Consider the following 24823-nt stretch of genomic DNA (forward strand, 5'->3'; position numbering starts at 1 on the left):
AGGGCCTGCCTGAGGCTCAGGTAACCAGGGCCGGCCAAGGCTTGCGCTGCTGGCAGTGGTAGCAGCAGAGGTGTTATGGGGCGTCGTCTTCCCCTGATCGCCGGGTCACCTCCCACCCCTGGGGGTTCCCGGACTGTGGACTGAGGGACCCCCCCCCCCCCGCCCCGTCCAGTGCATGAATTTTCATGCACCGTGCCTCTAGTTTTTTCATATGCTTGTTGGCTGTTTGTAGTTCATCTTTGGAGAAGTATCTCCAAATGCAGTTAATCATTTGCTGTTGAGTTGTAGGAGTTCTTTCTATATTCTAGACGTCAGCCCTTATCAGACACATGATTTGCAGATGTTTTCTCCTGCTCCATATGCTGCCTTTCACTCTACTGATTGCTTCCTTTGATGCAGTCAGTAGTTTAAAATTTGATGTAGTCCAATCTATCTATTATCAACTTACCTATTTTTTTTTTTACTTTTGTTGCCTATGCTTCTGGTGTCATACCCAAGAAATCATTGCTAAATCTAACATTACGAAACTTTCTCCTCTGTTTTCTTCCAAAAGCTCATAGTTTCAGGTCCTCTCAGGGTTCTTCCCATCTTCTGAGTCCGTGGGGGTGTGGGAGGTAGGGACGCTTTGCCACCCAGCACTTGGAGGTGGCAGCTGTGCCCGGAGATGGCCTGCGTTTCGGTGCTTCCTTGGGGAAGCGCTCTCAGTCAGGTTGCTCTTTGGGTATTGATTTTCAGTAGTGGTTTTGCTCAGTGGCCAGTTGACTCATGTAGACTGTCTCTCTTTTCCTGAGTTGAATAAAGCTAGAATCATCAAAGAAAGGACCTAACAATTTTTCTGTCCCACTTGGCCCCCAGGGTCATCAGAGAGCTGTCAGCAAAGGCGCTGCATAACCTGGTCCAGCAGGCACCCGAGTACAGTGCTGCTCAGGGTAAGTGAGCTCTAGCCATCCTGTGGGTGCCCCCCCCCCCCACGCGCGTGCGCACACACATGCACACACACGCGCACGCATGCACGGTAACAGAAAGCCGAGGACGGGCCACCCTACTGGTTTTAAGGCCTGGAGGAGCTGAAAATAATGTGTTTCTCCTTTGCTGAGAATCACTGGACAGAACACAAACTACTGCCTCCGTCTCCAAGGACGGGTGCTGCGGGTTGCTGTGGTGTGTCCACTGGGAGCTCCCAGGCGGGGCCCCTGCGTGGGTGCCGGTCGCAGCGGGGAATTGATGGAATCCTGTATGTCATGCGTACTTCAGAAGTCGCTTTTAAAAGACAAAACAGTAAGTGAATGATTGACCATGTAGTCAACTTTTTAAAGAACGAGCTGCCTCCTGGGTGCTCAGGCCATGGGAGCAGCCTGCCGTGCCGTGCGCTGACGCTCAGGAGCGCAGGGCCCACTCCCGGCTGTCCTGCCGGATCCATCCCCCTCCACTGTCGTTAGGGGAGAACCCAGGAGTCCATCTCGTCTTTTCTACTGGGAATAAAGAAGCATCCGATTTCAGTGTGAGGACCATACACACATTGCTTGACATTACACTTATTTCCACCGACATTTGTTAGAGGAATAGTGGTGGGACCGTGGGGCTGATTTTACGTGTGTGTGCGGTTACACATTCTGGGAGCCCGTAGTTCTGAGGGCCCTTTCAGCCTCGTCGTCTGTTCCTTAAACAGGAACCTTGCATGGTGCGCCCTCACCTGTCATTGACGATCTGTGGGAGGACCTGAACCATGATCTTCCCATATAGTTTCTTCCCAGTTCAGGAGTCCTAATGGCCCTGGCATAAGGGGTTTCCCTGACCTCAAACCCTGACGCTATCCGCTGCTGCGTGGGAGCTCTCGGCTTGGACGCCGTCGGCGGTTCCCGCTGCACTTGTGCCTTCAGGGACGTGAGGCTCCGAGGGCTGGTGGGGCTCTGCTTTCTGTGCCCGGAGCACAAGAGCCCTGGACGCTCCTCTGCCCTGAGCAGCGCCGTGGGTCGTGGAGGTCCTGCAGCTCGGCCCTGTCCTGCTCTGCCCAGGCAGAGCCCTGCTGGCCACTTCGCTCAGGAGAGACCTCGCCCCATGCCAGCCACCTGTGCCCACGGAGCCTGGGAAGCCGTGCTGCTTGGGGGCGGAGAGGCGTCTCCTCGGCCGTGGCCCTGCTCACTGGCCGGGGCGCCGGGGCCTGCCTGTTGCTCCCTCAGCTTGAGCTCTGGTGTGATAACCGTCCTGACAGGACGGGCAGCAGCTGCCTTCCTCCCTCTGTATCCTGACTCCCTGGGTCTGCACGCCCCGTGAGCCCGTCTCCTGCCCGTCCTTTGCAGTTTTCCCACGCCTGCTGTCGATGACGCGGAGTACGGACCTGCACACGCGGCATGGAGCTGTGCTCACCTGTGCAGAGGTCGCCCACAGCCTGTACCGACTGGCAGTGCAGGAGGACAGGTAGGAGAAGCCCTCCTCCCGCCGAAGCACGTGGTCGAGAGCCGGGACACGTCACTTCATTTGTGTTCCATGTGCCCGTGGGGCAGCGTCTTCACATTTTATTTGATGACGTCGGTCGGTGGTCCTCCCTCTGATGATTACGGCCTGTGACGGGAGCCGCGAGCGTGTGGCCAGATGGGCCACTGGCGGCTACAAGTGTTATGAACAGGCAGACGGCAGAGCTCGGGTCCTGACCCCGAGCGTTTGGGTTTCCCAGCTACGTCCCAGCTACGTCACCCCCATGTAGGTCCCGCGTGCGCGGCGGCATCCTACTCACAGTGCGCGCCCGCGGGGAAACGCCTCCGTGCCCTCGGCGAGTCCTCTTCCTGAAGGGCGGGTCGGCCTCGGCCTCGGCCTCGGTGGACACGCAGGGTCCTCAGTGGGTGAGGGCTGCGCGGGGCTGTGTCCTCAGTCACCTCACTCTTGGGGAAGTAGGTTAGTTATAAAAGCAGGGGGGTTTTTGGAGACGGTGCTGAGTGGCTCCTGCATTCCGTACTCTCCATCGTTTGTCACTCTTAGCAACCTGGAATCCCAGAGCACGGGGCTAACAGTTTCCCCGGGAGCTTCTCGTGGGGAAGTGGGTGTGAACGGTGAGGAGGCAGCGGGAACGTTGGGGAAGCAGCCACTTGGCTTTGCTTTCCTTTCTTTCCAACCACCTTTCCTCAGAAGCCAGAGCCACCACACAGGACGCTGTAACCTGGTCCTCAGCCTCCAGTTTGAGAAAAACTGTCTTAGGTTGTGTCACGTCAGTAGGTGGTTCTGGGGACAGAATGATAGCAGGAGACAGAGCTCACCTTTCTCCTGACCGGAGGGCCGGGAGGGTTGGCAGTCTCTCACCGCCCAGCTCAGCTCACCACCAGCTCCCTGAGGGGCGGCCACGGCGGGAGGGGGGGCGTGGTGCCTGCGGGCTGAGGGCTGGGCAGCCACACAGGAGCCTGATCCCCCAATTCTGGCTGTGAGGGTGCAGGTGTCACCCACCAGGGAGGGTCTGAAGGCACACCCAGGTTTCTGGTGGGTTAGCCCATGGTCTTCTCCACCAGACCCCAGCGGACAGCCAGGTATCCGCAGAGATCGAGTGGCTGGCACAGTTTGGGCACAGTCACCGTTTGGCATCAGGGAATAGTGGGAACCCTCCTGAACCTCAGGTTCCGGACTCCGGTCACGGGCAGCCTCTCGAGCAGCCTTTGGACGGCAGTGAGGCTGTGCTGGGCTCCTGCCTGGCTGGCCCCACACCTTAGCCGGTCTCTCCTCTCCAAGCGTCACACCGGCAGCTGTGAGCCTGGCTCCCCTTCTGTGGGGCCTGTCTGTGGTCAGCAAGCTGCACCCGGGTCCCGGCTTGCCCGAGGTGGTCCCTGTGGCCACCCTGGAGTGGGTGTTGCTTTAGGGGGCTCCTTCTGCAGGTGTTTGGGGGGCGGGTGAAGCGTGATGTAGGTTTCTCTGAGCCCGGGGCCCGTGATGCTCGGGGTCTCACTGCTGTGTTTGAACTCCTGCAGGCCGGTCGCAGACTACCTGGACGAGACGGTGGTGCAGGGCCTGAAGCAGATTCACCAGCAGGTCCGTGGGTGAGGGTGTCCGCCTGATCTCAAGCTCTCTCCACCCTCAGCCAGTTCGCAGGCTGGGGTCTGCCTGGACCGGAAGCTCCCTGCGAGGCTCAGCCCTGGGCAGTGCGGGCCTGGCCTGTCAGCCGGGGGCAGTTCTCCTCTCTAGGCCAGCTCCTCGGGGCCGCGGGGAGGGAAGAGCATCGCTTCCCGTGTGGCAGAGTCCCAGGTGCAGGCTGGCAGGGCAGGTGGCTCTCAGGCCTCACTCCCCCTCCTGTCTGGGTCGCGGCCTGTTCTCACAGACGCCAGGCAGCACGAAGGACTTGGATTCCGTGTGCCTGCGTGGCGGGCGTCCTGAGTCTGAGGTTACACCCGAGTGTGGCACACTCTCCGGGGGGAAGGGCTGTGGGATTTCTGAGTTTTCAGCTTCTCAGAGGCTCCTGTGATTCAAAAGAGGGAATCCATGAGCTACGGTCTCAATGTTCTAGGACAACCCCAAGTCAGGAGGAGGCATTGGATGCTTCACTGTTTGTGGCCCTAGTTAGACTTCCGTATTTTTTATGTAATAACGCACACTGGGTCTTAGCCTCTTAGCTGTTTGTGCCACGAGCTTGCTGTATGATCTGGCTAAGCCATTGGTCTTTTTACTTACAGTTCTCACTCTACAATGGAGTCTGGCCGTTTACCTCCTGCTGTCAGGACAGTGTGAGCGCCTGAGAGCCGGTGGTGCTGGCAGCTCAGAGACTCAGACGGGGGCCACGCAGCTGGCCCCCTCGTCCTGTAGAGTGTGGGTGGACCCTCCCTCCCTGGAGTTCTGGGGAATTAAGGGCCGTGTGAGCACTCGGTCCCTGCAGCCGAGGGGAGGTGCTTCCAGGGGCTTTGGAGGAAAGAGCCTCAGAATCCCTGGTTGGCCGTCTTTGTTTTCTGCCCAAGAGGCCGTCTAAGGGGGTGGTCACGGCTCAGTCAGTCCTGGACCCTCACGTCTGGCCACCCTCTCCGTGCCCTGGTTTCCCTCCCAAGTGAGGCTGTCCTGAGGATTAAACGAGAGAACAGGAGCAGGAGGCTGAGGGAGGTGCTTGCAGAGAGCGAGTGGGCTCCGTCCCTGCTTTCTCACTGTTAATAGGACTTACCTACTTTAAAAACCCAAATAACCTATCTCACTAAAGAACTTTGTTTTTTAATTTTAGCTTTATGATCGTCAGTTATACAGGTAAGCTTTACAAACCCGAGATTCTTACGTTTTGTCTTGCTGAGTGAGCGCACTGCTTGGTCTGCTAACCCCTCAGCGCTGAGTGGGACTCCTGTCCGGCCGCCCTGCGGGGTCTCTCGTGCTCATTTATTTGAATGTGTCACAGATTCCCGTTAAGAACTGAGAGGTCTGACCTGTTGGTCTTCTAAGCGTGTGGAGGTGTACTTGACGCTTGCTGGTTGCAGTGTGGACTCTGACGGGTTTGGAGGCCGTAGAGGGTCGTGCGGCTGTGGCCCCAATAAGGCAACGTCCCTGACACTTCCTCCTCCCATCCGCGCCTGCCGTCTGCTCTCCGGCACCGGGGCAGTCTTTTCTGAACTTGTTCTGCCAAGTCTTGGGCCTGTGTCCTCAGGGCAGTGTCTCGGTGACGTGTGGCGCCCAGTGCAGGCACCCCTGTGGGTGCTGTGGTCCTCGGTGCTGTGGTCCTCGGTGCTGTGCTCACCTGCTCTCAGGTGATGGCGTTGGGCTGTTCCTCTCTGCGTCTAAGACACGGAGGCCTTCCCGAAGCGGCTGTGACCTTTTCCTCCTGCGGTGGAGAGCTGCTCCGCATCCTCATTGGCTGGGCCTCCTTGACCGGAGCCAGCCCCGTGGGGTGTGCGTGCGGTTCCCGGGGACCAGGCGCCTTCACGTCTCCTGTCTTCTGAGAAGAGACTGTTCAGGTTTTTTGCTCGTTAAAATAATCTCACGATCTGCCTCCTCCTTACTGAGCTGTCAGCATCTCCCATACTCTGGGTGAGCTCTTTGTAGACATAGAAGATTTCCCAGCATTTTCTCCCTGTCTGTGGTTCGCCTATTTATTTTTCTTAGTGGCTTTAATTTTATTGATTTTTATTTTATTGATTTTTTACAGAGAGGAAAGGAGAGGGATAGAGAGTTGGAAACATCGATGAGAGAGAAACATCAATCAGCTGCTTCCTGCACATCCCCTACTGGGGATGTGCCCGCAACCAAGGTACATGCCCTTGACCGGAATCGAACCTGGGACCCTTCAGTCCGCAGGCCGACGCTCTATCCACTGAGCCAAACCGGGTAGGGCTTTTTTTTTTTTTTTAACAGAGAGAGAGAGGAAGGGAGAGAGAGAGAGAGATTCATCGATGTGAGAGTGAAACATCAATTGGCTGCCTCCTGCACGCCTACCAGGGATTGAGCCCACAACCCTGGCATGTGCCCTGAGCAGAGTCGAACCAGCAACCTTTCAGTGCATGGAACGATGCCCAGCTGAGCCACACCAGCCAGGGCATTCTTAGTGGCTTTTTTTGTTGTTGTCGTTAACCTTCAGCCAAGGGTGTTTTCTCCATTGATTTTCAGAAAGAGTGAAGGGAGGGGGAGGGAAGAAGAGGAGAGAGAGAGAGGGGCAGAGAGAGAGAGAGAGGCAGAGAGGGAGAAGGAGGAAGGGAGGGAGGGAAGGAGGGAGGGATGAATATGAGAGACACGTCGATCGATTGCCTCCCACACGTGCCCTGAGAAGGGCCAGGGATTGAACCTGTGACCCTTTGGTGCAGGGCCGTGCACGTCAGCCTCTCTGTTCTTGGCGTCTCTTCCCACCTCCAGCTTTCCCGAGAGCCTGGGCCTGTGCAGGGCTCAGACCGGGCCCCTCCCCATGCGGGTGTCGACACCAGGAATGTCCAAACCTGTAGAGAATTTTTATGAGTTTATTGGAGCCAAACTGATGACAGTTTCTGGGAAGCAAAATCTCACCAGATTGAGAAAATGCAGTGGAGAAGGTAGTTTTGCAGCTTCTCGGGTCCATTGGAATCAGAGGGGGAGATGGAGGTAGGGTCACACGACATCCGCTGGTGAATGAGGGGAACGGGAGCGAGCCGAGCAGGGAAGTCTCTGGAGTTGGATAAGAGTAAAACGGCGAGACATTCTCTCACATCAGCGCAGGTACCGGGTAGCTGATGACCTTACGGCACAGAGATAGCAGCGAGGGGTTCTGCAGTCTCGTGCTCTGGGCGGGCCCCGCGGGCTCTGAAACAGGAGATTCCTCTGACGTCCCAGAGGTTGTTATCGCAGACGCAAAGGCCGTAGGCTCACTTGAGGTGAAGCTGACCTTTGTCCGGGAGCTGCAGGCAGGATGTCACCCCCGCCATGACCGCTGTCTGAGTGGTAACGATTGTCCCTGAGCTTCAGGTGAAGGACGGGGACCCTTTCTGCTCACACTGGGACCCCCCCCCCCCTTGGAGTTGGCGCTGCACTTGCTGAGCTGGGTGTTCCCAGCTGCGCCCGGCGTCCCTCTTCCCGCACCTCCGTTTTCCAGCCTCTGAAACAGTTTCATCTGCTCCATCCACGTCTCTAACATTTAAGGCGGAGGCAGATCTGGGTCCTGTTACTCTGTCTGGGCCAGAAGCCAAAGTCTGGTGAAATGATGTTCTGTCTCCGCGAGGGTTTCTTCCGTTCATGTTCCCCGTTTCCCGCTGTCAGCCGTAGACATCGACTCCATGTGACTGAGAGCCGGCAGGGCAGGCAGGGCTCTCCTCCCGGGTTTTGTTCGCACGGAAGGCAGGTGGATGCTTCCTGGGCTGGGTGACGGCACCTTCCTGGCGTCTGAGGTTCCTGTCGTTGCTTGTTTGTTTGTTCATCCTCACCCGAGGGTGTTTTTGGAGAGAGTGGACGGGAGGGGGAGAGACAGAGAGAAACATCGATGTGAGAGAGACACATGGATTGGTTGCCTCCCACATGCACCCCTGACCAGGGACCGGGGATCCAGTCTGCAACGAAGGTACATGCCCTTGACCGGAATCAAACCCGGGACCCTTAGTCCGAGAGCCGATGCTCTATCCACTGAACCAAACTGGCCAGGCATTAAATTCCTCTGGTTTTTACAAAGTGAGAGTTGAACAGTGTTTGGGATTTGTTCTGTGTGATTGTTGATGTAATTGATGCCAGGAAGGACTAGAGTGTCCAGAGAAAACGACAAGTCCGAGGAACCCCGTTAGGATGGGGGACACTGCGAGACCGTGCCAGGACCTCTTCCCATTTCTTCCTGTGAAAAGGTAGCGTCTTACGAGTAAAGGGATGTTCGGTGATGCTGACTGTCCACTGCCCCTGGGAGACATTCAGTTAGAAAACAAGAACATCGCTCTTGAGTGTAGGTCTTGCCAAACGATACAAGGACGGGAGTTACAGGGAACCTACTCGATGCAGAGGCTTCACATAAAAACCAACTGAAATGAGGTGTGTGAGCATCGAGCAGTTGCTGGCACATAAAAACCTCCAAGTGCTCTCGCCCCCGAGTAGCTCCTCCTGGCCCTAGCAGATGCTGTGAGGTAACATCTGCATAATGCTTGCAGCCTGACTGGTCCCTGTTATTGGTGAGGATGTTTTATGTGTTTTGTATAATAAGACACTTTAACTCTTTTTGTATTAATTTCCAGGGGTCTCGGAGGAGAGCTCATGCGACAAGCAGGTAGGCTGAGCAAGGGAGGCTGCAGATTGTGGGTTGCACCCTCTCATCCCGCGTGGGGTGGGGTGGGGAGAGTCCGAAGGGCGTTTGCCTCTCAATACCGTGGCGTGAGCGTGCCCTTCCCCAGGACTCTGGGCCTGGCCCGCTGCTGGGGTTCACTTGACTCCACCATGTGTCCAGTTATTCCAGACAACAGGTCAAGGTGCGGGGAACAGGGTTTCCCAATGGCAGCGGCCAGGATGGCATGGGAGAGGGGCATGGTATGGCTTTCAGGAAGGGATGGTGGTGAGGGACCGAGTGTTGCTCTCTTAGCCTCTTCAGCAACATTTAAGTTAACTGTAGAGCAAGGAATAATTTTTCAGACTATATTTAAACTGTGCAAGGAACTCAAATGATGCCGACATGCCTAGATTTTCTGATGCATTTTTAACTAAACCTAGAAAACCCAGGCTCATCCACTTGTCTGGTGGGCTTGAGTAGGTGCCTGGTCAGTTCTGGCCGTGCCCTGCGCTCAGGTCCTGGAGAGTCCCTCACCCAGGAGAGGGCGGGTGGGCAGGCGGGCGGGTGGGGCTCACAGTCCTGATGGGACAGACGTGCCCTCCATGCGTTTACCCTTTCTCCTCCTAGTGTGCGTTTTAATAGAAAACCTGTCCCTTTCCAAGATGCCCTTCAAGGGTGACGCCGTTATCGGTAAGTGCTTTTTCTTCCATGACTCGCCTTGCAGCCTTTTCTTCCAGAAATGCTCCACGTGAAAAGTAAAGATGAGCCTGTGAGGTTAGGGGTCGTTTCCTGATGGTGGAGCTCCTGGCTTTGAAACTGCTGCCAGAGCCAGTTGTAAATGATGGGCATCAGCCACACACCCTCAAAAAACAGGCCTTCCCTTCTCCTCCGAGACACCCTCCTTCCTCAGAGCCCTGGCGTGGCGCAGGCCCTCGCAGGACCAGGGGAGGTGGCAGCAGAGCCAAGGCCTCTGGGGCAGGATGTGGGAGAACCTGCTCTCGGGGGGCGGGGGGCAGCGGCCAGGCCCCTGTGCAGGTCCAGTGCCCTTGGCAGCCGTCCTCTCCAGCAAGCAGGGACTTCTCTGGTTGTGTGGACAGGCAGCGAGGAGGGCTGCGCCGTGCTGCCGTGGCTCTGCAGCCTCCGGAGAACGTGGAGGTTCGGCATTCCAGATGGTGGATCTAATGGAGTGGAATCTTTGGGTTTTTATTTGGGGGAGGGGGTTGCGGGGGGCGGGAGTGGGGTTGGTTGGGGAGAGGTACGGGAAAAGACCACCTGAAGTTTGTAGGTGTAATAAAAGAACAAACATTTCCAGGTTTGGCTCAGTGGATAGAGTGTCAGCCCTCAGACTGAGGGTCCTGGGTCTGATTTCTGCCAAAGGGCACGTGCTCCGCCCTCCTGGTTGGGGTGCGTGCAGGAGGCAACCAATGGATGTGTCTCTCTCACATCGATGTTTCTCTCTGTCTCTCCCCCTCCCTTCTACTCTCTAAAAATTGTTGGAAAAAATATCCTTGGGTGATGATCAACAAAACAAAATAAAATGTTCCCATGGTAAGAGTTTTAGCATTTCAGCAGCAAAGGAGACTTTTCCCCTGTGAACCGAGGGCCTTCGGATCGTACCACCTGGAGAAGGTCCACTTTAGATTTTCTCCACACTCACCTGTGCATCTACTTGGCTTTACGGGTGGAAGACTGTGTGGTCGACTTGAGTTTCACCTGACTGTTCCTAACTCGGGGAATGGTCTTCTCTGTTTCTGTGACAGATGGTTGGCAGTGGCTGATAAGTGACACCTTGCGAAACCTCCACCATGTGTCCAGTCATTCCAGGCAACAGATCAAGGTGCGGGGAGCACGGTTTCCCAGTGGCTGCGCTGTATCGAGAACGACATGACTTTTTTAGTGTTTGTTTCAAAAGACGGCATTATGGGTCCCTTTTATACACTAATGGGGTAACTGAAGCCACAATTTTGTTTGGACTTCGGGATGGTATTGTCTGTGTAACATGTAATCAGGAAAACGAATTCAGCTCTTGGTGACCAAAACACGCAACTTTTAAATTCCTGCTTCTGGTTCGATCCTGTTCCCCTGAGCGCTTTCCCGCACGTCGATAGTGACTCTGGCGTTGCCGGATTTGAGGGGTGGAAGCTGCGTGTGTGGTGCTTACGTGCAGATGACGAGTGCAGCCACAGTCGCCACCGCGTTGGCGTTTCGGAAGGAGTGTGTCCCCTCGGGGCCCGGTGGGCGTGGGGCACAGAGCTGTTCTTTCCCCGCCAGCGACCATCACCAGGGCACTGGGAGGGACTTGCTTCGTGTTGAGGATGAGGAAATGAGGGTGTACTTCTCTCCTGTGTATCAGCGTTTCTGCTGGGTTATAGAAGGCTTCTTCAGCGTCCTTTTTAAAAGGAACTGTCATTCTGTAGAATTTAAGCACCGTTTTACTAGTTGAATTTGAGCGCCTCAGGATCAGTGCCGCCAACTTTCCTTTTAAAACATCCATAACTGATTCACAAAACACTGACCCCGGTGCAGTCTGCTGCCCTGGCTGGTACCACTGACACCTCGTTCTGAGCTCCCTCCCCGCGCTCATGGCCCCTCCTGCCCGGCCTCAGCAGCTCTTTCCTGGGCTGCTCTGTGGCCTTGCGCCCGATCTGGAGAGTGGAAGGGACATAGGAATCTAGTGTTTGCTCTTTGCAGGTCCCTCTGTAACCAGGTGTTCAAGGAGCGGACCTGCGAGTCCCTGTCACCTCCGTGTTCTCCCTCCTCCCTCCCTCTTTCCCCCTCCCTTCCTTCCTCTCTCCCTCCCTCCCGCTCTGTGTGGCTCTGCCTGGGGATCAGTGCTGCTGAGGGGCCCCTTCCTGTTCCCAGGGCCCCTGGACCCCCAAGTCCTCTCTGAACAAGGCCCTACACAGCCTGCTCAGAGTCCTGGCCCACGTCACACCCGGGTGTATGGCACACACCTCTTCCTTCATTACCTCTGCTGGGAAAGAAAAGTGCCCATTCTGTTATTAACTGTTCGTATGGTAAGACATGGAGTTTGCATTGTTTGGAAGAAATAATCAAGTTTTCTATTCAGTTTATTATTTGCAAAAAACGTTCAAGTTTTAACTACCTGACAGATGACGACACGCAGTCGTGCTGGAAGGAAGATGAAATTTATTCCGTGTCTGACTGCAGAGCCGCCCGGCCGCTCCCCTGGGTCCCGGGAGGCTGAGGCGCTCGTGTCCTGCTTGGTTTCAGGAAGCAGCTGTCTCGGCCCTGGCTGCTCTCTGCAGCGAGTACTACACGGAGGAGCCCGGGAAGGCGGACTCGGCTGGGCAGGGTGAGTGGCTGCTGCTGACCCTCGGGCCCTCCGGGGCGTGGCGGGAGGCTCCCTCCCTCCCGCCGCAGCGTGCACACGGAGGTTAGCAGGGACGCGGTGGGCATTGGCGCCTCCGGGGCCCGCCCACTCTCCCGCCCCAGGCTGGCGGGCTGCACAGGAGGCTCTCTCCCGCTCGGACGTCTCGGTGTCGGCTTTCCCCTGTGAGCTTCCCTGGAACACGACGCTCCTGTTCAGCGCCTGGAGTCAGCTCTTGTCTCAGCAGCGCTTCCCGCTTTGAGCTCTGGAGGCTCCCGTTCTGTGTAGGGGGCCGCTTCCCTGTCTTCTGGGTAGACCTGCCTTCCCCCTTCATTGGGTTCACCGTCTCCATTGTCACTATCGCTGCCACCTTGTCGGATGCTTCTTCCGGGGTCTGCGGCTCTGACCATCCGCTTGCACTGTCTCCACGTCCTGCTGGTTCCATGCTTTCTCCTGGGCCTTCATTGGCTTTCTGTTTTATGGTAAACTGTGTTTTTAGAATTCCCATCGGCGCTGCCACAGCCTTTTCCCAGCCCATGTCCTTCCTCTTGGTGGGGACAGCGAGCCTGCTGCTGCCTCGCCACTCAGCCCGGCTCCGGCGTGTTTCCCACAACCCTCCACGCCGCAGAGCCCCGACACCTCGCCAAGGCCGTCCCTAGGATACGATCACATGCCATGTTGCCTGTGGCATCCCCCGCTGTTCTGTGGGGCACAGTGCAGCCCCTCACGGGCATGGGAAACACTGTTTGAGGTTGTTAACGTGTACATAAGTCAGACTTCCCAAATTAATAGTTTTTTACTAGGTCCCTTTTCTACGGGCAGTTTAACTTAAAGAGACAATAATGTTTTGTATTTAGTCTATTTTTAAAATTGGGATAAGATCAAGTTTTGCTTTTTGCCTAAGAAAAATGTACCATATCACACCGTTCTGAATAGAGAAAGAAAGAATATTCAGAAGTGAGCCTTGGAAACGCATGTGGATTGAAAGGGGGAAGGGAGGTGGTTTCTTCATGTCACCGGTGTCTCCTGTAAGTCCCACCACAGGTGTCAGTGTAGTGCATGAACAAGTGGAACTTTACTTTATTTTTCAAATACATTTTTATTGACTTCAGAGAGGAAGGGAGAGGGAGAGAAAGATCGAAACATCCATGATGAGAGAGAATCATCAATTGGCTGCCTCCTGCACATCCCTCCTGGGGATCGAGCCCGCAACCCGGGCATGTGCCCTGACTGGGAATCAACCCGCCACCTGCTGGTGTCTGGGACGATGCTCCAGCCAGCGGAGCCGCCGGCCAGGGCGTGTGCCCTCATTTGAGGAAGACGCTGTCTCACAGGGAGCATTTGTGTTCTTAGTGAGTGAACAAGGGGCATCACGACTGTGGACCATTCTCAACACCCTCTTGGGTTTACTTTGCTCATGAAAACCTTAAAACCACCCAATGAAGTTTCTGTAAATCTCTCCGATGGACTCCCCTTTGAAAACACACCTGCTTCCGGGGCCTGAGTCGTTCCTCCTCCTCTCTCTGGACGCCGTTCGGCTCCTGCTTCTGAAACGCCGTGAAGAGCAGGGAGGAAACCTGGGCGCAGTGGGTCACCCTGTGGCTTCTTTCCAGAGGGGCTGGTCGAGAAGTACCTCGCCGAACTGCGGAGCCCGGAGGAGATGACGCGCTGCGGCTTCGCGATGGCCTTGGGCGCCCTCCCAGGCTTCCTGCTGAGAGGCAGGCTCCAGCAGGTGAGGCTGAGCTGAGCGTGGAAGGGGGGTCCGTGCGAGACGGTGGCGTGTGTGAGACCATACATATGCGGGGTGTGGGGTGGCACATGTCCCTGCCCGGTGTCTCTTAGGGTCCACCCCCAGACAGACTTGGAACTCGCACCCTGACCGTGGGGCGGATCCACACACAACACCTGACTTGGAGCTGAGCTGCTGCCTGATCACGGGACCGAGCTGGCAGGGTCCCGGCCGGGACGGGCAGGCACTCGCGCTGGCGGGCAGCAGCACCAGGGCTGAGCCTCCACTTGCGGGAAAGTACGTTGATCTCGTGGTGGTGACGGGTCACTGCCTTTCAGGTTCTGGCGGGGTTGAGAGCCGTCACCCTTTCCTCGGAGGACGTGAGCTTCGCGGAGTCCCGGCGGGATGCCGTGAAGGCCATCGCCAGGTGAGTCCCCGTCCTCCCCAGGTCTCCGCGCTCTCAGGAGCCAGCGACCCGTCCGAGGGCATGGTCACAGCTGGTCCTTTGGAAGCCCCTTCTCGGTGACGAGTCTGCTCAGAGGCAGATGCTATTGTTTATTTTCTAGTTTCTTCTCTTGTGGAAGGATTGGAAAGAACAGTTCCCACTTGGGCTCCTCGCAGTTCTGTCCTAATTCTAGGGAACGTTAAGCCCAGGGTGTGCTCACTCCATCACCTCAGGAAACGGGACCACTTTAGAGATGGGCAACCCCAAGGACGAGGACAGGACAGTGCGAGTGGTGTCTGGTCCTCAGTCACCAACGTACACGTCGGGCGCGCCGCCCCCTCCTCCCGCCCCAGCACATCGGAGGACACGCTGGGCGGAGCCCACCTGCTGTCCAGGCCCTGATGGCACGCTGTCCCCTTTCTGCCCAGATAGAGGGCAGGAGGGCCCAGGCACAGCTCGCCTTCTAAGCTGTAGACACTAGAGAGCGTGATCCGGAGCAGAGATGGTAGCGTGAAGGGAGCCTCTGGGCCGGAACCTCCCTCGGAGGTGCCAGTCTGCTCTGAGCGTGTCCTGTGAGGAGAAGCCCGTCAGGCTGGAGGGACGTGAGAGATGGGAAGGGTCGGCGGGACTCACGGACATGAACTGTTTTTATTCCAGGATTTGCCAAACTGTCGGTGTGAGAGCAGAAGGGACCCCGGATGAGGTCGTGTGCAAAGGGAACGTGTCCCAGATTTACGGCACGCTGCTGGACTGTCTGCGCGACTACACCACCGACAGCCGCGGGGACGTGGGCGCGTGGTGAGGCGGCCTGCGCACCCCAGAGGGCGGTGGGCTGGCCCTGGTCTTCCAGCTGCTGCTGTGGTTGCCCTCAGCACACAGTGAAGTGGGGAGGAAGGGTCTCCCCAGGGTCCCGTTGGTGCCCAGAGGCCAGGCATGCTGGGCGTGTGGGTGACAGGATGACCTCGGGCCAGGGCAGAGTCAGAGAGGAGGTCTGAGTTCTCTAGCGCTTGGTCCGTTTTCAGAGATTCTCATTCTTTGTAGAAAGTCTCTCATTGTCTCCACCTTTTTCTCTTCAGCGTGTTCCTCGTGGTTATTTTAAGGACTCTGCCCCTTACACCAACACCTGGCACCCGGGGGCCCGTTTCTGTTGTCGTCTCTCATCCCTTTAGCACTTGGCCTTTCTTTTTTAAATATATTTTTATTGATTTCAGAGAGGAAGGGGGAGGGAGAGAGAAAGAGCAACGTCCATGATGAGAGAGAACCACTGATTGGCTGCCTCCTGCATGCCCCCCACTGGGGGGTGAGCCTGCAACCCGGGCCTGTGTCCTGACCAGGAATCGAACTTGCGACTTGCAGGTTCATAGGTTGATGCTCAGCCACTGAGCTACGCCGGCTGGGCGGTCTTCCTTTGTTGTTTAACATTCCTTTTAATTTTTAACTAAATCCAGAAATTGTGAGTTCAGAACGGCAGAGGCTTTGGGTTGTGTACTTTCCTTTGAATAGGTGGTAGGTTCCTTACGTGAGGCCCCCCTGGTGGGTTCAGGTCGCCGAGGGCTCAGCGGCAGCTGGGCCGTCCCTCACTCCTGCCTCCACCCCAGGACGTGGCCTGTGTCTGCAGCCCTGGCCCTCCTGCTCACACGTCCCCCAGCTGCTGACTTCAGGACGTTGGACCCTCACCTATGCTTGACCAGTTAGGAGCTGGTTGGGGCCCCATGTCCCTCCCCCAGCCTTTCCCTGCGAGTGCTGCGCCCACAGAGATGGGGGTCCTCCCTGCTCCCACACTCTGCCTGCTCCCTGGCGCCTCCAGAGATCATGTGTCCTGAGTAGCAGTTCGCCGGTGGCTGCGCCCTGGCGTCTGAGCCACCCGTTCCTGTCAGCCTCTGCGTCCGCCTTGCACCTCTGAGCACGCGGTGCCTGCCCTCAGCACCTCACTCTCCTGAGGCCTCCCCTGGGCTGAGGCCCACGTCCGGGCCCCCCTCTTCACCCTGAGCAGCACAGGCTGCCTCCCCGACGGGCCCCCCTCACTGCGTGGTGGGAGGGTGGGTGCCAGGCCTGGGGGCTGTTGTATCCAGGATCCCGTGGCCCAGCTGTGTCTGACCTGGGTCAGTGCACGTGGTCCCAAGTTTAAAATGTGCTTTCACTCGGGAGTTGGGCCAGTCATGGTGTGAGCTCAACTTGGCAGGTGGTACCGGTTTAGTTTCCTTTCCTGGGAGCTGCTGTGGACGGTGTGCTCAGAGTGGACAGAGCCGTCCTGGCCTGGAGGCCCTGGGCAGCAGGAAGGAGCTGCTCTGCGCGTCCTCCCAGGGAAGGCCAGAGCCCTCAGAGGTTCTGCTGGGAGGAAGCTCTGCAGAGTGGGTGTGCTCTGCCTTTAAAAGTTCTTGGAACACCAGTGCTGTTTGTGGCGAGCACCCGTGCCCGCTAGCTGGGACCCGCTGTCTGCGGGGCACGTCCTGGTGGGCCTGCCGTGGAGGAAGCGTTCTCAGAGGAGGGCTGCTCGCAGACGCTTCCCGCTGAGCGCGTTCAGGCTGAGGGCCTCAGAGGCCCCTTCCCGCTCGTGGCTGACGGTCACCCCAGGCTAGGGAGCGGCCTCCTCACCCCTCCTCCTCCGCGTCCCTCCTCGTCCCTGCAGGGTCCGAGAGGCCGCCATGACCAGTCTGATGGACCTGACACTTCTCCTGGGGAGGGACCAGCCAGAGCTGATCGAGGCTCCCACGTGAGTGTTGGCGTGCACCCACCTGTGCCTGGAGAGGGTCTGTCCTGACCCCGTCTCCTGACCCCGGGGCTCATGCCCAGGTCTCCCCTCTATCGGGGCTCAGGCCGGCAGGGGGATAGCCATTCCTGGGCGAGGCCAGGGCAGGGGCCACTCCTCAGGCTTTGGGCCCTGGCACCTAAGTGCCTGCTCCGGCTAGGGGCCTGGCTGTCCCCTCTACTGTCAGTTCCCGGGACACGGGCTGCCCCTGGGCGCCTCACCTGCGGAGTCTCCATGCCCCTCAGCTGGGCGGCTGCGTCTGTGGCAATCCCGTTTCCCGAGCCTCCACCTGCCCTCGCCCCGCGCTCCCCTTCCTCCTCCTGCCCTTTTCCTCCGTGCCCCCCTTCTCGTCCCTGTCTTTTCTGCCTCCTTCCTGTGCCCCATCACCACCTGCTGCCCACCTGGGGCCCTGAGTGTCCTCACTGCCTTCTACCCAAGACCTGGCCTTTAGGCTTCTGGGGTCAGATCAGCTGTGGTGGGGGCCCCGCCGTGTGGGCAGGGAGCAAGGCCCGTGCTGACCTGCAGCCGTGTCGCGAGTGCTCCGCGGGCGCCCTCGGGTTGGAGCTGCGCTACCGCTGGGCTCTTGGTTTGCAGCTGCCAGCGGGTCATGTGCTGCCTGGCCCAGCAGGCCAGCGAGAAGATAGACCACTTCCGTGCGCACGCTGCCCACGTGTTCATGACGCTGCTGCACTCTGCCGGCCCAGCTGGTCCCACCGTCCCCCACGTGCCCCACCGGGCCGAACTGGAACAGCTCTTCCCCAGGTATGGAGGGTCCGGGTGCCCGAGCGCGGTGGGCGGCAGGGCAGGGCCCTCCACTTGTGGCTCTCTTACAGGTCCGAGGCCGCCGCTGTCAACTGGACCGCGCCATCCCAGGCCTTCCCTCGCATCACCCAGCTGCTGGGGCTGCCTGCCTACCGCTACCACGTGCTGCTGGGGCTGGCCGTGTCCGTGGGTGGCCTCACCGAGTCCACGGTGAGCACGCGTCCGGCCCGGCCTCTTTCCCAACCGAGCGGCTCTGGGTGGGCGTCTGTCCTGGAGCCGGGCAGCACGTCTCCGTGGGGAGCTGGGGCTGGGACGTGCGCTGCCGGGGCTGCCCTGGGGGAAACGGCTCCTTTCCTGGCCTCAGGCTCCCAGGGCAGGGTCCCCAGGGCAGCTCGGGAAACCCTCACGTCTGATGAGGGGGCTCAGGAGCCCGGACATCGCGGCGAATTCCTGTTCCCGACCCGCAGTTCAGCCGCCATCGGTGCTCTGTGGTCCTGTCCCACTGCCGACTGACCCCGCTGCTCTAGGCCCCTTTCCTTCTGTGCGAGGTGTCCGGGGAGGTCTGTGTTTGCGGTTTCTGCTGGCTTGGTGCTCACACACTCCCTGACCCTCAGAAGGTGTCGGCTTAGCCTGGTGGGCGTGGCTCGGTGGTCAGTCTGTGAACCAGAAGGTCACAGTTCAGTTCCAGGTCAGGGCACAGGCCCGGGTTGTGGGCTTGATTCCCAGTGTGAGGCGCACAGGAGGCAGCCAGTCAGTGATTCTCTCGGCATTGATGTTTCTCTCTCTCCCTCCTTCTCCCTTTCTCTCTGAAATCAATAAACAAATATACACAACGTTAGGAAAGGGGTCGGTTTGACCTGCAGAGCCCCTCCCGCCCCAGTCCTGTGGTCCACGTGCCTGTCCGCCCTTCCTCTGGCGGCCTCTGCGGCGGGCGCTGCTGCCCCTGTGGCTGTGGCACCTGTGGTTCGGTTCCACTGCGATGGGTCCGGTGGGAATGCATTGTTTTGTGAATCGTTGGGTCCAGGGTTCTTGGCACTTTGGGGACAGTCTCAGCCCGTCCCCTCCCCCTGCTGGCTCCTGCTCTCGCGCTTGCTCCACGTCTGTCCTCGGCTCTGCACGGTCCTCGCCAGGTTCGGCCCCCTCGCAGCTTTCCGTCGTCTGCGCTTGTCTCCCCCGTGAGGTTCTGGTTTCACTGATGACATTTTTTATTACCAGTCGTTCACTCTGTTCTGAAATCGGTTTGTTTCTCATGCTTGTTCATCGTAGGCTCATCTTACAATTGTGTTTTTGTCCTAAAAGTGGTGCCCACAGGGTGGGGCAGGTCTAGGTCTGTTCTCTGCTTCTGCTGACTCCTTCCTGGGACTCACCCTCTCCGTTTGGTGACCTGAGGGAAGCTGCCTGCAGACACCGCTGTGGGCGGCCCCCAGGCCGCGGGCATGCTGCAGCGCTGGTCAGCTGCCGTCTCCAACTTCAGCCTCTTAGCTTCCTTGTCAGCTGGTGGCTGCTGGCGTCCAGTCTCAGGGACCCCTGGCTGCCTGCTGCTCCGTCTCATCGCCTCGGCGTGGCTCCCTCCTCTGTAGGGGTCACGCCCTTCCTCTAGTCTGCAGGCCCCGCTCTGGCCTCCTGCCCTGTTTCCCGGGGGGCCCCTGACCACCCCACTGTGGATGGCTTAGGTGATGTGGCCACTGAGTGATAGCGTATGAGGGTTCGTGCTCCTGGAGGGAGCGTTTCCGTGTTTGCTGTGGTCCGGCTCACGCTGGTCTGGGACTCAGCCTCCTCTGCCACCGAGCACTCTGCATGCTGCTGGGACCGGCCCGGGGCGGGGGGTGGCGAGGGGGGTGGCCTCACGACAGGACGAGGACGAGGACGAGGACGGTTCCTGTGTTGCAGGTCAGGCACTCCACCCAGAGTCTGTTCGTGCACATGAAGGGCATTCAGAACGACCCGCAGGCCCTGGAGAGCTTCGGTGGGACCCTCCTGCAGGTCTTTGAGGACAACCTGCTGAACGACAGGTACGCGGTGGGGCAGGCACAGGCCAGGGCCGTGGATCAGCCGGCCGGGGCATCTCCGCCACCCTGCCCCTCGGGGCCCCTTGCAGCCTGCACTCTGGGCCCGTGGGATTCGGGGTTTGCACAGGTCGGAAGTAAAGGTGACGGCGCAGGGTGCCCTTGTGCTCCCCCCGGTAGTGGCCCCGGGCAGGTGCCAGCACGGCTCCGCCCGTAGCCGTGGCCCCTGAGCAGCGGCGCAGGCGCTCAGTGAGCTGAGCTGGGACGTCTCGGTGAGAAAAGGGTCTTTGTTCTAAACGTTTTGCTCTAGGGTTTGCTCACTGCTTTCCCACAAAGGCAGAGGGTGGACTCTGTGGGCCCTGAACCCAGCCCTCCAGGAGGGTTGTGGCCGGACTCAGTGGCCACAGGTCCCCTCGCCGGGCCCGCAGGAGCCGGCAGCTCTCCTGCCGGGGGAAGCGCACACGCAGCTCCGGGAGAGCCCAGCGTGGTCTCTCCTCTTTGTGTGAACAGCCCGGTGTGAGCACGTCTGATGAAACGCACGTGAAACGTGCCATTTTGAGTCCTGTTGGCCTTCACAAAGCCATCACCATAGTCAAGACACAATCCCACACCCCGAGAGCTTCCCCAACCCTTCCTCCTCCCCTATGCCCGGCCCCAAGGCTCCAACCCAGTGTAGGTAGCACTTTCCAGAATTTTCCGTGGACTCTTGCCGCGTGCGCCCTCTGCGCCGGCTCCTTGGTCCAGCGCCTTGTCTGGCGCACGGTGCGGCGCTGTCCTGTTGGTGGTGGCACCGGGCTTCTCTGCTCACTGGGCAGCGCGGGGGCTGTTCCCAGTGGAGGCCGTCCCGGCTGGAGCTGCAGTGAGCGCCCCAACATGTCTCCTGTGGGCGCCTCCCCTTCTCTCCTGGCACAGCCCGGGCTGGGCTGGCTGGGCCACGTGGTTGGCCAGGATTAAGTTGTGAAAACACTGTCGACGGTTGTCCTCAGTGATCGTGCCATTCACATTCCTGCTGATGCCATCTGTGCGTTCCCAGCGTCCCCACTGGCGCCCCGTGTTGTGTGCGGCCCCTGCAGTCTGTCCGCACCGCTGCTGCCGTGGCCGTCCTGGTGGGGCTGTGGGGCGTGTAGCCACGTCCTGTCAGGGGGAGTCCTCTGTGCTGGTGTCTGCTCAGATCTTCCCGTTTCGGCTTCTCCGGCTGCTGGGCGTGGGGTTCCCCCGGGCCTGGCCTTGCGTCTCGGAGTGTGACTTGCAGGCTCGTCTCCGTCGCAGCGTCTTTCCCTCTCAGCAGGAGTCGCACATCTTGATGAACTCCCTTTGCCCACCGGTTCTTTCATGGGCTGTTTTCACGTCACACCTGGGAGGTGTCCTCTGCCTAACTCAAGGTTTTCTCTCGTGGTTTCTTGTGGACGTTTTAGAGTTTTAGGCTCTGACCTTGTGGTGCTGGGCGGAGCCCGTGCACGCGTTGGCTCTGGGTGGGTGTCACTGCGCAGCTGTGGTGCCTTCCTCGGAAACGGGGTCTGTGGGCTTGTACGGACCTTTCTGTTCTGATCGGTTTGTGCGCGTCTTTACAACTTGAGCTTCCCCGTAACTTTCTAAGTGGAGCTGTGTTAGCCCTGCCCTTCCCTCCCAGGGGGTGGGAGTCCCTTGATCCTTTGCCTTTCTTACCAAGTTCAGAAGGGGTTCCCATTGTCGACACCCCTGCAGGGTTCTGACTGGGTGGTGGCGCTGTTGGGTTGGCGGTGTCTGGGTCGAGTGTCCGCTCTCCACACGCCCTCCCTTCCTCCCTCGGTTGGCACCTGAGCCTCACGCACGTCCTTTCCCCGCAGGGTGTCCGTGCCGCTGCTCAAGATGCTGGACCAGATGCTGGCCAACGGCTGCTTCGACGTCTTCACCGCAGAGGAGGAGTGAGTGTTCGTTTCTTCCCGCGTCGGCTGCTTTACCGCTTAAGCCTCGTGATTCATCTTTTAAAGAAACAGCGATCAGGCCAGAGATGAGAATTTTAGGGATAATTTCCTAGTGTGTTCAGGTTGGTTTCTACGTGCCCTGTAAATGCCCCCCGTGAGGCTGGCTGGGCAGCTGAGGGGGCAGCAGTGACGGGCCCGTGGCTGTCGCAGGGGACGGAGCGGAGGCCAGCTGGGTGGAGGCACCGGGTGTGGCCTCTCCGGCCTCTCTTGGTTCCTCCCAGGTTTGTTTGGGACTTTTCCCTCTTCTCTGTTCTCTTCATGGTCACCCTGTCAGTCTCATTTTCAGTATTTCTCTCTCTTCCTGGACATTTCCAAGGACTTGGAACACGATAGGTCCATTGACATTTTTAGTTGTTGTTTTGTTTTAGTACTTATTACCCACAATTTTACTACTTTTTTGTCCCTCATTGCTCCCGAAATCCCTATCTGGGGTCTTGTTCTTTCTGCCTAATGAACATTCTTTAGAATTTCTTCTAGTGAGATCTGCTGGTAAATGCTTTCTCATTTTCATTTGCAAGGGTTTTTCACAGAACTCTAGGAAGCTGTTTTATTCCAGGACTTAAAAAAATGTCTCCTTGCCCTGGTTGGTGTGGCTCAATGGTTAGAGTGTCAGCCTTCACATCGAAGGTTTATTTCCTGGTCAAGGACACATACGTGGGTTGCAGTTCAACCCCTGGCCCTGGTCAGGGTGGTCAGGGTGTGTGTAGGAGGCAACCAACCAATCGGTGTCTCTCTCTCTCTCCCCCACCCCCCTTCTTCCTCCCACTCTTTCTCTCTTAAAAAAAAAAGTCAATGGGAAAAAAATAAATTCAGGTGGGGATTAGCGTGTGCGTGTGTGTGTGTGTGTGTGCGCGCACACGTTTCCTTTATCCCGACACCTCCTGTAACTCTCAGCGTCACCTCTCCGTCTCCAGGGGTGGGGGAGCCTTTTTCCTGCCGAGGGCCATGTGGATATAACATCATTGTGGGCCATGCAGAATTACCCACTTAAACACGAGCCTGCTGTATTTGGGCAAACATTTCATTAACTCACCCCCTGTGCCTCGGCAGGGCCAGACCAAAGGATTTCTTGCCGGATGATCCCCACCCCTGCTCTGGACGACTGGGCCTTTGGAAGCAGTCTGGGTGTCTCCTGCCCCTTGTGAGGTTTCCTCCTGGGCTTCCCTGTAGTTACTCTTCTAATGGTCTGGTTGTCAGCTTTAGACAGGTGTGTCTTAATAGGGATTTGTAAACTCAGCTCCGTGGTTCCATTGGTTTTCATTTGTCCTAGGAAGGTCTTAGCTGTCCCATCTCTTGGGGTTTTGTCCTCGGGGCACTAGGGCTTCCCCCACCCCCCCATTCTCGGGGATCCCACCATGCCTGCTGTGCCCTGCACCGGCAGCCATTCTTGCCTTTGCACCATCGCTCGGGTCTGTCTCCACCTGCTGGTGTCTGAGACGGGTCGTCCCTGCCTCGTTTATTTGTGCGGGACCTGTTTTTGGGTTATGTGGTTTTCAGGTGTCTCCTTTCATTGGGTTGTTTCCAAATCAGAAGGGCCCCTTACTCTTCCCTGCAGTTCCTGCCAGGCCTGCCCTCTCCCCGTCCGCTTCCTTCTGTGTGGCTCTGGGCTGCAGTCCTCATGGGGATTTCCATGCAGTTTCGAGTTTTCCCATGTGTCTCATTACTTGTTGTCTGGATGTTGCATCTGAAATGTCATGTGAAAGGAGCCTGAGGCCTGAGAAGACGAGCCTGCAGGCAGGACTCCGCTCCCCTTGCAGGCGTGAGAGGGCAGCAGCCAGTGGGAAGGGTCTCTGGACTGTCAGGTCCCCAGTGGCTGGGCCGCCGCACTCGCTGCTGCCTGGTGGGCACTGGTAGTCTCGGTGCCGCGCCAGGGGCACCGGAGCCAGTTAAGGTGACCCGGCCATCACTGCCGCACGCACGGCAGGACAGCTCCCGGCAGCTCACCCCGTGCCTGTGCTGTCCTTGCAGCCACCCCTTCTGTGTGAAGCTGCTGGAGCTTTGTAAGGCGGAAACCAGCAAGTCCAAGGACGTCCAGAAACTGCGGTCTAGCATCGCCGTGTGAGTCCACGCAGGCTGACGTGGGCGGGCTCGGGGAGGGATGTGGGAAGCCCTGAGGCCGTGTGGAGTCCTGAGAACGAGAGGGAAGCTGTTGCCGTGTCCCCAGCCCTGATCACCCGTGACCTTGGCCTGAGGGGAGGCGAAGTGTCCCGACCCTGGAGATTAGGCAGATCTGGACAGTGGTCTGGATGCCGCGATCTGCAGTGATTGTGGTGACTAAACTGGGGCGCCACCCTGAGGCCTGGGGTCAGCACAGCTCTGGCATCCGTGCCACCCGAGGGCGGCTGGCTGGGGCCGAGGCTGCTCACTGTGCGTTGCCGGCAGGTTCTGTGGGATGGCGCAGTTCCCCGGCGGCGTGCGGAGGAAGGTCCTGCTGCAGCTGCTGCTCCTGCTCTGCCACCCGTTCCCCGTGGTGAGTGTGTGTGACCAGCAGCCCACCCTCGGGTTTCCCAGGGACGTGCTGCTGCGTGTTCTGCTCGCTGGTGCCCGTGTCCCTGGTGCCGGTGTCGTGGGTGCTGGGGCCAGCGGCCACAGAGCGGGCCCTGGTCCAGGTGGGACGCGCTGCCTTACTCTGCCTCCTGAGACGCAGCAGGGAGGGTGTGGGGGGGTGTCCTCCACTGCGTGGACCCTCGGGTCTTGGGAGCAGCAGCTGCCGTGTGACTTTCACAGTCCTTCTTGGGAGAGGGGAGGGTTCTGCCCTTGGGGGGCAGCAGGTGACGCACAGTGAGGCCCTACCCCCACATCTAGCCCGGACTGTCCCCCCAGGAGGCCCTGGGCAGTGGGGTCCTGGAAGCCCTGCACACCCGACTGATGCCTTCACTCAGAACTGCCCACGGCAGGGTCAGGCTTCCTAGAAATTGCTGCCTTTGGCTGAAAGATTGCTCTTCGGGGAACCCACACATGACCTTTTCCTAAGGGTGAAAGGAGCCCGTACCTCCCAGCAGCACCCATTAGAAAGGCAGGTCTCGGGCCACCCGACCTGCTGGCTTACACCCTGGGGATTGGAGTTCCGGGACTGGAGCCCTGGCTCTGTGAAATGTCACCATAGGGGATCCTAGGACAAACAGGCGAGACGTGTCCCTGAGGAGGGCAGGTCTTTCTGAGGCATGTCGACAAGAACACGGCGGCC

At 58.5% G+C, this 24823-nt stretch overlaps 1 protein-coding gene across 3 annotated transcripts in view; it reads left to right on the forward strand.

Moving 5' to 3' along the window:
- Positions 1-24823, forward strand: part of TBCD (tubulin folding cofactor D) — a 103553-nt gene that overhangs the window by 76670 nt on the left and 2060 nt on the right. For all 3 annotated transcript variants that reach the window (XM_008155108.3, XM_054709580.1, XM_054709581.1), the window contains 18 exons: positions 856-929; positions 2301-2418; positions 3951-4011; positions 5183-5205; positions 8622-8653; positions 9278-9340; positions 10411-10487; positions 11885-11966; positions 13595-13713; positions 14049-14137; positions 14813-14953; positions 16785-16868; positions 17499-17666; positions 17738-17876; positions 19557-19678; positions 21499-21576; positions 23605-23694; positions 24019-24106. In XM_008155108.3, coding sequence (XP_008153330.2) covers positions 856-929; positions 2301-2418; positions 3951-4011; positions 5183-5205; positions 8622-8653; positions 9278-9340; positions 10411-10487; positions 11885-11966; positions 13595-13713; positions 14049-14137; positions 14813-14953; positions 16785-16868; positions 17499-17666; positions 17738-17876; positions 19557-19678; positions 21499-21576; positions 23605-23694; positions 24019-24106 — 1648 coding nt within the window. The remainder of the gene's footprint in view (positions 1-855; positions 930-2300; positions 2419-3950; positions 4012-5182; positions 5206-8621; positions 8654-9277; positions 9341-10410; positions 10488-11884; positions 11967-13594; positions 13714-14048; positions 14138-14812; positions 14954-16784; positions 16869-17498; positions 17667-17737; positions 17877-19556; positions 19679-21498; positions 21577-23604; positions 23695-24018; positions 24107-24823) is intronic.

This window comes from Eptesicus fuscus, chromosome 20 (assembly GCF_027574615.1).
Source record: "Eptesicus fuscus isolate TK198812 chromosome 20, DD_ASM_mEF_20220401, whole genome shotgun sequence".
Classification (NCBI taxonomy): Eukaryota; Metazoa; Chordata; class Mammalia; order Chiroptera; family Vespertilionidae; genus Eptesicus; species Eptesicus fuscus.